The sequence below is a fragment of the Ursus americanus genome, chromosome 3 (genome assembly GCF_024610735.1).
Source record: "Ursus americanus isolate L20-20 chromosome 3, mUrsAme1.1.p, whole genome shotgun sequence".
In the NCBI taxonomy this organism is placed as follows: domain Eukaryota; kingdom Metazoa; phylum Chordata; class Mammalia; order Carnivora; family Ursidae; genus Ursus; species Ursus americanus.
In genome coordinates this window covers 83,103,043-83,115,777 of record NC_142129.1, presented here as the reverse complement: position 1 = coordinate 83,115,777, position 12,735 = coordinate 83,103,043, and the positions used below count along the sequence as shown (strand labels likewise).

At 38.6% G+C, this 12,735-nt stretch overlaps 1 protein-coding gene across 2 annotated transcripts in view; it reads left to right on the top strand.

Annotated features, from left to right (window-relative positions):
- The window catches only part of DNAJC2 (DnaJ heat shock protein family (Hsp40) member C2), a 41,439-nt gene that overhangs the window by 5,472 nt on the left and 23,232 nt on the right, over positions 1-12,735 (top strand). For both annotated transcript variants that reach the window (XM_087861160.1, XM_045793420.2), the window contains exon 3: positions 2,453-2,528. In XM_087861160.1, the coding sequence (XP_087717286.1) occupies positions 2,453-2,528 (76 nt within the window). The remainder of the gene's footprint in view (positions 1-2,452; positions 2,529-12,735) is intronic.

Genomic DNA, 12,735 nt, shown 5'->3' with positions numbered 1-12,735 from the left:
GCAGCATGGAGCAGGGAGAGGTGAGGAGGTTAAGGAGCAGTAGTCACTGGACAAGCCACTGGAGAGTTGGGAGCAATAACAATTTGTAAGTACTTTAGGGGAAACAAGAAGGAACAGAGATGGGCAGAGAAGGTTGTCTCTTTTAAATAAGGTGATAACATTTAGGCTGAGACTGAAGGATGAGAAGGTGAAGAGTGTGGAGAGTGTGCAAGGTGGGGAGAACAGCACGTGAAGAGAAAGGGCTTGCTGTCTGCAGGGAACTGCACCACCACTCTTGGATTTGGAAATGAGTGACTAAGGTAGAGAGTGACAGGCTGGGAATAGCGAGCAAGAGGTGGAGGTGCTCCATATGTCGGGCTCAGAGGAGAGGTCTGTGCTCAAGTGAACTGGGGAGTCATAAGCATATACAGGGTACTAACTATATTCTAGCCCTGGCGTTGGCTCATGTCACCCAGGACCAAATTAGAGAAACCAGAGAAACCCCAGAACTGAGCTTTGCAGGTCCTAGAGAAGCCAGTAGAAGTGGCTGAAAAAAGGTACTGGCAGGTGGGATGAAAAGAATGAATGCACGAAACACCAAAGGAAGGTGATATTTCAAGAAAGGAGTCAGCTGTGCTGCCACTGGGAGCTGAAGTCAAGTGAGGGCAGATGAATGATCTTGGACTTGGCACCTGGAAATTCTTACTGAAGAGAGCAGCCTCATTGCACCTGGGGTGGGAGTGGATGGAGCAGAACCAAAGTGGAGTGAGTGGTTTGAAAATGAATGCTAAAAAAAAAAAGAAGAAGAAGAAAAAAAAGAAAATGAATGCTAAAGGAGGTAAACGTGTGGGCGACTTTTTCAACAAGTTTAACTTGATGAACAGCAGAAAAATGGGAGATAGAGCGGTAACTGGAAAGGGGATCTTGGAAGTATTTTTAGGATAAGAGCTAACAGGGGCACCTGGATGGTTCAGTCAGTTAAGCATCTGCCTTCAGGTCAGGTTGTGATCCCAGGGTCCTGGGATCGAGCCCCAAGTCAGGCTCCCTGATCACTGGGGAGCCTACTCCTTCTTCTGCCTCTCCCCTCAGCTTTTGTGCACGCACTGTCTCTCAGATAAATCAATAAAATCTTAAAAAAAAAAAAAAAGGTGAGAGCTAACAGTATGTTTTTATATGGATGAAGATAATCCAGTTGAAATTTAGGAGATAACTGAAAGATGCTAGTATTTTGAGGAGACTTAGAGAAGACAGGGCTCAGAACCAAGAAGGAGGATGGTGTAGTTTCTCTTGGTAGGACAGGCTTTTTCAGTTGTGAATGGAGGGAAAGGGAAAAGATATATGGATGCCAGTAGGGTGGTAGAAGGATTGAGTAGGAAATTGAGTAGGATAATTTACATTTTTTAGTTTAGCAGGAGGCAGGGCTGTTGATAAGAGGGTAGAGAAGGATCTGTGAGATGAGGAGAGACTAGAGAAAGAGTAACCTTAGAGAGTAATAAGGTAAATCAGCTGGAACAAAGTATGATTGCCAGGCGCAGTGAAGGAGCCCATCCCTACGGACTCCGCAGTCCTGAATTGAAAGGGAAATGAGTCAGGGGCGCCTGGGTGGCACAGCGGTTGAGCGTCTGCCTTTGGCTCAGGGCGTGATCCCGGCGTTGTGGGATCGAGCCCCACATCAGGCTCCTCCGGGGTGAGCCTGCTTCTTCCTCTCCCACTCCCCCTGCCTGTGTTCCCTCTCTCGCTGGCTGTCTCTATCTCTGTCGAATAAATAAATAAAATCTTTAAAAAAAATAAAAAATAAAAAATAAAGGGAAATGAGTCAGCCCTGCTTGACTTTTTCCTCCCATGTTACATGCCCTCAACTCCCTTTCCTCACCACTCACTTCTCCAATACCAGATACAGCCTTTGAGTTCTGCAGGGAGACTTCAGTTGCTACTTCAGCTTGTAAATTCACAAGGATGTTAACCAAAGCAGAAACAAAAGCAGGTATTTCCTCTCCAGAGAAGCCTCGGCCCCCAGTTTCTCAAAATTTCCATGCAACCTACCTTCTTTGCTTAATATGACTCCTAGTTCTATCATTGCCCTGCCCCAACCCTGTGGGGCTGTGATAATGCTTCCCTCTGTTCTGAAATCTTCCTGGCTATACCCTGATTTAAGGATGGCTATAAGATATTAGTAGGTGTTAAGAGAAAAATGGGCTCCGTGGTCAAGTAAGTTTGGAAAATGCTGTGTTTTGCAGGTTTGTGTTTTTTTTTTTAATTGCAGGACTTCTCAGAGCCTTTATTAGGTTTATGTGCATACAAATCATGAAGGCTATATCACAATCCACATTTCCCCAGACTTACTACAGAATCCATTTTATATGCAATGTCTCACTGGACTCCTATTATGGGAAGCACTATTTTAGGGTACCAGCACAAGGGATAAGATATATTGCTCTGTTTCACACTTGACTCGCTTTTGTGTCTTTATCAGAACCAGGATCATTATGCAGTACTTGGACTTGGCCATGTAAGATACAAAGCTACACAGAGACAGATCAAAGCAGCTCGTAAGTACTTAGTTCTTTTGAGATAATCCAATATCTGGTATAGGAAATGCTATCTTTTTGAAAAGATATGCACAATCATAGTCTATAGCCATAAATCTAGATTCAACAGCATTTGATATATGGTCATAACAATGCATAACCACAGTCTCCTTTACCTTCAGAACCAGAAAAAAGCAATCATTCTCATGCATGGACTTTTTCACTGGGGATAAGAAATCAGAGGGTGGGAGGGTCGGTGTGTTTGTAACCAAGATAAAGAACATTCTTCCAATGGCAAGCTTTTTAAAAATGTTTCATTTCCCACTAGAAGTATGGCCAGCTGTATTTAGCGGAATCTGCCTTGTTACTTAGGTTTTTTGATGTTATTTTGTGGTTTGGGTTACATTTTTATTGATACCACCCTGTGTCTTCTGCCCAAGAAAGAATTATCTGACGTTTTACTGCTTTCTTCATTAATAAGATTAAAAATTTCGGGGGAATTGTTGGGAACCTAGTCTTCACATGCCTTGGAAAACACAATCCCCTTAGTACTCTACACACCATTCGGTTCACTTGGTTAGTAAAGTTTGATGAAAGAGGTGAAGGTGATTAGTTTTCTGTGTTTTATCTTAGGAGAATGTTCTGCCCTCCACTCTAGAGAATGGATATTGAGGTCAGAGGAGGTAAGATTGTGACCATATGGAAGAGGAGTTAGGGAGTCAAGGCCAGTCAGGAGGAGAAAGTATTGTCCTTGGAGGAAGATGGCAGAATGAGACCCATCTCATGTTGAGAAATACTAGTTGACACTAACTATAGTAGATAAACTCAAAATGTTCTCCACTAATGCTTATATTTAGGAAAATCACAGGAAATATTTTTAATAAGGTGAAGGAATTTATGAGATTATTTTAGATCTATTCAGTTTCTTAAAAAGCTGGCATGGTTTTAGACTAAGCATATGTTAATGCATATGAATAGCCATTGCAATGTACAGAACTGCCAGGGAAATTGATTTGCCATGGAAAAATATTTGCAAAGTCTTGCTATATGAAAGAGCAGCATACAAATACCAAGTGAGTCTTGATACATATAAATTTGTGAAAGAATTGGAAGTGATTTAGGATTATGAAAATAGTTGAAAGAATTGTTTTTTTCTCCAAAGATAAAAAATGTACAATGAGCTGTAGAAGAAACATTCATTTGTTTCTAAGTCCATCATTTTATTGGCATAATAGAAGTTAATTTTTAATACTCTATAGCCAGAAGTTTTGCAACCCCAGTGCACCAGATTATTAACATTAAGTAGAATTATAATTCACTCTCTGCCACTGTGTTGATATTCTCAGTATTTATTCAAAAGGCAACTGATGTTCTCTTACCTCTGTCATTATAAAAAAAGGCAGTTGCTTGCTTTACTGCTTTCTGAAATTTAGTTCAAAAGTAAAAATGCGAAGTTAGTGTTCACAGATCCCGTAATTATTAACACAGAGAAGCCTAATAAAAATAAAAATCTTACTGCATATGAGATCCTTCAAGTTCTTACATACTATTACACTTATAAAAGAGTTTTCTTTTTGTTTAATGTATTTTGAATTGCTATAATGAAAATTAAAAAGTGAAGGATGAATAGAATAAGTGGTCTTTTTTTCTGTTTTCTGCATTATCTGAAAAGAATAAGTCACTAGAAAAGTTGAATGATGGGTTAAGAGAAAGTACTTGAATACTAAAAGTGGGATTTCAGTTGCTTACATAATTTTGTTTTGAAGTAAAATAGCCACACTGGCAAATGATGTGTGTAGGTTTGATATTCTTTGCACGGAAGCGAAGTCTTCAGTGATTTGAATTTTCTAAATTTAATAATTTTAGTTCAAAATATTTGTGGCATTTTAAACTGAAGCCGTTCCTTATGCTTCTTAAAAATTAAAAATCCTGTTTAGAGACATTTTATAATAATAGCAGTAGGAATGTACAGTAAAAGCCTTTTTTGCTAATGTACCCTCACAACATCCCAGAAACTGTCTTCAGTAGAAGGAGAGGGGGATATCTTTGACATTTCAGTAAACAGTTGCTACTGGCAAATTACCCATTTATTTTTCAGACAGTGTTTCTTTGGCCTCCTTTATTTTTAATATTGAGAAATATCTTTTGCCCCCTCCACAAAAGACGATGTAAGACAGTTTCAGGACTCTCTAATGTACATGGATGAGTAAAGATTAGGCAGAAAACTCCACGAAGAAAAAACCAGTGCAGCGTAAGAGGAGACTATCCAACAAAAAATGAAGCATCACCTCTCAGACTTATAAGGTTCAAAAGAAAATTTAAGTATCTCCTCATGTTGTCAGTAACATATGAAGACACTGCTTTGGGGACGTGGTGTAGGCATTGCGGAAAGAGACTAGGGAGAAATAAGTAGAATTGTGTGGAAACTGAAAACAGAGCAGAATTTAGAATTCCAGAGGTTTACGTACAATTAGAAAAACAGTAAAGCAGAGGACAACCTTGAGGAATGTTCCCAAGATTCGGAGAGAAAGAATAAAGGGATGGCAGATTTCTAAAGACCTCAGAAAAATGTCACAAACCATAATTGCAAATGAAGAAGGAAACTTACCGGTTTATAAGAAAATACATCTTGGGATTGAGAATGTTTGCGGGCATGTGACTTAGGTTTCACCGCCCAGCGCATTCACAGGAGAGCAGCGTGGGTTAGGCTGTGCTGCACAGAATCCATTTTGCCAGCAGGTGTGGAGGCGCCCTGCAGAGCTTATGGCTTTACCCCGAGGCCCTGGCCATGGAAGTAGCCTGTGCTCAGTTTCTCTAGTGCCCCGCAGTGCTGGGATCATCACACCTCTGAACTATCTCCTATGATTTGATTATAGTTCCTAGGTACATAGCTTTCAAGCCCTATCGTCTGACTCTCTCAGAGATTCTGTGAGCTGCCTAATAACGTTTAATAAATTCCTTTTCTGCTTAAACCAGCCAGAAGACAGAAATGCCTTTTCTGCAATGTTAGTAAAGAAACTGATGATATACTAGACTACTAAAAAAATGTGAGTTCAAAAAACCAAAAATGTATTTGTCAGTTTTTGAAGCCCTGCAGTATATGTAGAAATTACTAAGTTTGTTATGCCTGTAAAAAGATTTGTACACAAACGCTTATAGCAGCCTTATTCACAATATCCAAAAACTAGAAACCACCCAGTATTCACCAGCAGGATCATGGGTGAGCAAACTGCAGTATATTCATACAGTAGATTAGTACTCGGTGGTTAAAAAAAGAAGAGATAGCTAAGACATTGGGTTGAGCAGAAGAGATACAAAGACAGACTAGAATTCCATTTACATGAAGTTCAAGAGCAAAAGTTGTCTGTGGTGAAAGAAGTCATGGGGTACGGCATGGAAGTTGACTGGAAAGCACAAAGGGAACTCGATGATGGAAATGGTCTGTACTTTCTTTGGTGGTAGTTTTAGGGTGTATACAATTGTCAAAATTCAATGTCAGTTTTATTTTAATTCAGTAAAAGATGTGCTTAAACAAAAAAACAATCATTTGGGAAATCAGATATACTCTTTGGGGCCTAGAAAGTTACAAAAATTGTATTAAGAGATTCTTTTTGTAAAAGTAAAATCATTGCCTATCAAAACTTGAGGGATGGCAGTTAGAGCTGCACCGTAAGTAAGTTCATTGCCTTAAACTGTTACTTTTTAAAAAGAGGTAAAAATAGGGGCGCCTGGGTGGCTCAGTCGTTAAGCATTTGCCTTTGGCTCGGGGCGTGATCCCGGAGTTCTGGGATTGAGCCCCGCTTCGGGCTCCTCCGCTGGGAGCCTGCTTCTTCCTCTCCCACTCCCCCTGCTTGTGTTCTCTGTCTCACTGGCTGTCTCTCTCTCTCTGTCAAATAAATAAAATCTTAAAAAAGAAGGGGGGGGAATAAAATGGGCATCTAATTCAGATGTTTAAAAGAATAGCACTAAGGGACATGGAAAAATAGAAAAGATAAAACAGCAGCATCCCGAAGTGAATTTATAAGAAGAAAAAACAAATAGTGAAATACAGAAAGAAATCATTATAGTATGATATTTTTAATGGAGACCACTATTAAATGTAATATATTCAAAAATTTTGTTAAATGAACTTTTTTGAGAGGCACCTGGGTGGCTCAGTCAGTTAGGCTTCTGCCTTCAGCTCAGGTCAAGATAGATCCTGGCATTGGCATTGGGCTCCTTGCTCAGCGGGGAGTCTGCTTCTCCCTCTGCCTTTGCCCCTCCCCCTGCTTGTGAGCGTGCATGAGCTCACTCTCCCTCTCTCTCTCTCTCAAATAATTTTTTGAAATTGAGGAAGAAATTTTAAAGGCAAATGTTTTTTATTTATTTTAGAGAATGCACGCGGGTGGTGAGGCAGAGGGAGAGGGAGGGAGAGAACCTCCAGCAGACTGTGTGGCGAGCATGGAGCCCAACACAGAGCTAAGTCTCTCAACCCTGAGATCATGACCTGAGCCAAAACCAAGAGTCAGATGCTTAACCGACTGAGCCACCCAGGCATCCTTAAATAGGAAGAAATTTTAAAAGTTAGGAAAGAATCACCTCCTGAAAAAAAAAATGTTTTTAGGGGCACCTGGCTGGCTCAGTTGGAAGAGCATGCAATTCTTGATCTTGGGGGTTGTGAGTCGGAGCTCCACAGTGCGTATAGAGATTACTTAGATAAATTAACTTTAAAAACTATTCATAGCAACTTGAATTTAACAGCACATTAAAAGAATAATACCCACAGACAGGTAGGATTTCTCTCGGGAATCTAACTTAGGAAATATATTAATATAGCTAAATCTATAGTTTAGATAATATGTGATTTCCTAAATAGTGAAAATGTATAGAACAGTTTAATAGCCATTCTTTTTTGATAAATAGAACTTTGCAAAGAAATACAGTTAATTTCCTACTTTGGTAAGTATTTCACACCCGCAGCCAACAAATTTAACCATGTGGTTAGTGATATGACCATTAAAATCCATGGGAGAAGCTAACCTGCCTATTATTCTTTATGCTGTTTTAGGAGTGTGGTTTAGTGAATTAAGATATTAAATAAGAGAACTAATGGAAAGAAAAATATATATATTATTTGTAGGTAATACAGGCTCTACCTAGAAAACGAAAAAAAGGTTGAGTCAAGTGGCTAGATGCAGGAGAAATATCAAAAATAATAGTTTTTGGAAGTCACTATCAAATTTGTTAGGAGTGTATAATCATTTTAAAGATGATCCAGGGCTAGAATAGGTAATCATAAACAAACCCTGATTAAATTTACTATGATAAAAGAGGCATCATCACTGGAGAAGGGAAGGATTGTTAGATGTTATTAGCACTTCGAAAAATGAGAGGGTTAGATATTTACTTGAATATGTTAAAATTCTAAAAAAACTTAAAGACTTTTTTAAATTTTTCAGTTCTAACCACAGAAAATACTAATGAAACTACAAAATATATTGTTGAGTATGATAAAGTACCTCATACGTTTATAAGTACTGAAAAAAATTATAAAGGAAATGATCAGTAAATATAAATGAAAATGACTGATACGTATATTGTACATATATAAATTTTGTAACTGTACATATATATGACATATGTACATATACGTTATTTTATATATATGTAAAACTTCTATTTTGAGGATTTTTTCCCCATCATTTAGGGTTCCCATTAGGTTAGTTGGCAGTGAAAATCTCACATCTCAAAAAGTAGAAGTTTTACGTATATATAAATAATGTATATATATATATATGTCGTGAATATATATATATGTAGATATGTATAATGTATATATATCATACATATCACAAGGAAAATGACAACTGTATTCATAGAAAAAGCATTTTAGAAACAAATACAGTAGGTAATCACTTTTTAAATTAAAGCTGAGGTATTAAGAAAATTGAGTTTTGCTGAGCAGGAATTGAACAGGGAATTTAGGGGTCTCAGTTTTTCCATTGTAAAATTTAAAATGTGACTAGATAATCTCTAACATCCCTTCTAGTTTTAAAATTATTTTTTTTAAGATTTATAAAAAATTTTTTATTTGAGAGAGTGAGTGAGCGAAAGAGCATGAGCAGGGGGAGAAAGAGAAGCACACTCCCCACTGAGCAGGGAGCCCGACATGGGGCCCGATTCAGAGACTCCAGGATCATGACCTGAGCTGAAATCAAGAGTCAAGACGCTTAACTGGCTGAGCCACCCGGGCGCCCCAGATTATACTTAGTTTAAAAAAAAAATTCTTTTTTTTTTTTTTTTTTTTGTTTTGGCAAGTTTCTTTTCTATATATCCCCCACAAGCATCACAAGCTATTTATTACTTAGTGTTACATGAGATAAAGGGTTTGGGTTTTTTTTTAAGATCTTATTTATTTATTTGACAGTGAGCACAAGCAAGGGGAGTGACAGGCTCCCTGCTCAGCAGGGAGCCCGACATGGGACTTAACTGCCTGAGCCACCCAGGCGCCCCCATGAGATAAAGGTTTTAAGTAATACATGACGTAAAACAAAAGAATGTTTTAAAATAAGTGATCACTTCCTTTAAACTCATGACTTCTGTTTAGAATCTTTTTGGCAAATGTAAAAGTGCTCAGTTATTAATACAGAGAAGGATGCTGTAAGAGTCATCAGTAAGATTCTTTAAAAACAATTTTCCTTGCCTGAAGTGTTTGCTACAAGGGTCTTAGCTCAATTATTTTGCCACTGTGCCTTGTTAACTCTTACTCATTTGCTTGGAATTACTTCCTGTCTTCCATTCACCTGGACCAAATTCACCCATCTTTCAAAGTCATTTTACTTCTTGTGTACTGTTTTCCATAGTGGCTCTGTGAATTTACAATCCTACCGGGGCGCCTGGGTGGCTCAGTTGGTTAATTGTCTGCCTTTGGCTCAGGTCATGATCCCAGGGTCCTGGGATAAGCCCCACATCGGACTCTGCTCAGCGGGGAACCTGCTTCTCCCTCTCCCCGCTGCTCGGGCTCTCTTTCTATCAAATAAATAAATGAAGTCTTAAAAAATAATTTACAATCCTTCCAACAGTGTGTGAGGGTTCCCTTTTCTCTGCATTCTCACCAAAGCTTAGTTCTTGTCTTTTTGATAATAGCCATTCTGACTGGTGTGAGGTCGTTGTGGTTTTGAATTGCATTTCTCTGATGATTAGTGATACTGAGCATTATTTCCTGTGTCTTCTGGCCATCCATATGTCCTCTTAGAAAAATGTTCATTCAGGTTCTCTGCCTATTTTTTAATAGGATTATTTGAGGGTTTTTTGGTGTTCAGTTCTAGGAGTTCTTTATGTTTTGGATACTAACCCCTTATCAGATACATTATTTGCAAATATCTTCTCCTATTCAGTAGGTTGCCTTTTTAAGCTGTTATGTTTACATTTTTATTTGTGTCAAAGTATTTTTTTTATTTCCTCTGTGATTTCCTCTTTGACCCGTTGATTTTTTAGTAGCATGTTGTTTAGCCTCCACATGTTTGTTTTTTTCCTGTGTTTTTTTTCTGTAATTGATTTCTAGTTTCATGCCATTGTGGTTATAATAGATGCTTGGTATAATTTCTGTGTTCTTAAATTGATTGAGACTTGTTAAATGGCCTAACACGTGATTTGTGCTGGAGAATGTTCCATGTGCACTTGAGAAGAAGCGTATTGTGCCAGGGTTGGGTGGTGTTTGTTAAGTATATCTGGTCTAGTGTGTTGTCAAAGCCAGTGTTTCCTTACTAATTTTCTGTTTGGATAATTTGTCTATTGCTGTAAGTGGGGATTAAAGGCCCCTATGATTATTGTGTATTACTGTCGATTTCTTTTTATAACCAATAATTTTTTTAATATATATTTAGGTGCTCCTCTGTTGGGTATATAGATATTTACAATTGTTATATCCTATCATTGGATCGATCTCTTTATCATTAAGTAAAACCTTGTTTTGTCTGTAGTAACAGTTTTTGTTTTAACGTCAATTTTGTCTGACATAGTGTTGCTACCCCAACTTTTTTTTTTTCCACTTCTATTTGCGTGGAATATTTTTTTCAATCCCTTCACTTTCAGTCTGTGTGCGTCTTTACGGCTGAAGTGAGTCTCTTGTAGGCAGCATATAGATGGGTCTTGATGTTGTTTTTAAAGACTATTTATTTGTGGGGCGCCTGGGTGGCTCAGTCATTAAGCGTCTGCCTTCGGCTCAGGGCGTGATCCCGGCGTTCTGGGATCGAGCCTCTCATCAGGCTCCTCCGCTGGGAGCCTGCTTCCTCATCTCCCACTCCCCCTGCTTGTGTTCCCTCTCTCACTGGCTGTCTCTCTCTCTGTCAAATAAATAAATCTTTAAAAAAAAAAAAAAAAGACATTTGAGAGGGAGAGAGAGAGAGAGAACACACAGAGGGAGAGGGTACGGGGGAAGCAGACTCCCCCCACTGAGCAGAGAGCCTGATGTGGGGCTTGATCGCAGGACCTGAGGTGAAGGCAGATGCTTAACAGACTGAGCCACCCAGGCGCACCAGTGGATCTTGTTATTTTATCCATTCAGTCACCCTGTGTCTTTTTTGAAGCATTTAGACCATTTACATTTTAAGGGGTTATTAATAGTATGTACTTATTGCCATTTTGCCAATTGCTTCCTGGGTTGGATTTGGTTTTGGGGTGAGGTTTTGTTTGTTGTGGGGGGGAAGGTGTAGTTCTGTTTCTTTATTCCACTCATACTGTCTTCCCTCATGATGTGATGACTTTCTTTAGAGTTAGGCGTGGATTCCTTTTTCGTTTTTTGGTTTTTTTGTATCTATTAACAGGGTTTTGGTTTGTGGTTACCATGAGGTTCCTATTATGACATCCTGTGTATATAATCGTAGTCTTTGTTAAGTTGATGGTTGCTTAAGTTCAAACACATTTTAAAAGCACTCCTTTTTTACTCCCCCACATGTTTTATGTATTATGTTGTCATATCTTACATCTTTTTACTTTGTGTTATCTGTTGACTGATTTTTCTGCGTAACAATTGATTTCACTACTTTTGTCCTTTTACCTTCATACTGGCTTTATAGGTGATCTGTCTTCACTGTATGTTTGCTTTTATCAATGAAGTTTTGTTTTCACCATTTTCTTCAAGTTATGGTCTATTCTTTTCACTTAAAGAATTCCCTTTAACATTTCTTGCAAGGCTGGTTTAGTGGTGATAGACTCCTTCATCTTTTGTTTGTCTTGCAGACTCTTTATCTCTCCTTTCATTCTGAATGATAACCTTGCTCAGTACAGTATTCTTGGTTGTAGGTTTTTTCCCAGCACTTTGAATATATCATGCTACATTCTTCTGACCTGCAAAGTTTCTGCTGAAAAATCATCCTTATCGAGTTCCCCTTGTAACTGTTTCCTTTACTCTCGATGCTTTTAAGATTCTCTGTTTATCTTTAATTTTTGCTATTTAAATTATTATGCATTGGGGTAGACCTTCTTTGTTTCATTCTCCCTTTGTGGGACCCCCTTTGTGTTCTAGAGCTGGATATCGTTTCCTTACAGGTTGGAGAAATTTTCAGCCGTTATTTCTTCAAATAAGCTTTCTGCCCCTATCTCTGTCCTTCTGTGACCCCTGTAATGCAGATGTTCTTATACTTGATGCTGTTGCAGAGGTCCCTTAACATATCATTTTTTAAAAATTTTTAAAAGATTGATTGATTTATCAGAATGAGAGAGAGAAAGCACAAGCAGGGGGAGTGGCAGGCAGAGGGAGAAGCAGGCTCCCTGCTGAGCAGAGCCCGATTAGGACTCGATTCCAGGACCCTGGGATCAAGACCTGAGCCAAAGACAGATGCTTAACCAACTGAGCCACCCAGATGTCCCACATAGCCTCATTTTTTAAATTCTTTTTTTCTTTTTGCTCTTCGGCTTGGTTGCTTCCCATTACCCTGTCCTCCTGATCACTGATCCATTCTTCTGCATCCTCTCATCTGGCATTAATTCCCTCTAGTTTGTTTTTCATATTTTCTCTCTCTTTGTTGAAGTACTCACTGAATCATCCACTCTTCAATCCAGCAAATATTGTTATAACCATTACTTTGAGCCTTTAATCAGGTTGAATACTTATTTCCATTTTGTTTAGTAGTTCTTTTTTCTTGGGTTTTGTTTTGAACTTTCATTTGGATCATATTCCTGTCTCCTCAGTTTGTGTGACTCTCTGTGTGTCTGTATTAGGTAAGTCATCTCCCTCTCTTGTCCTTGA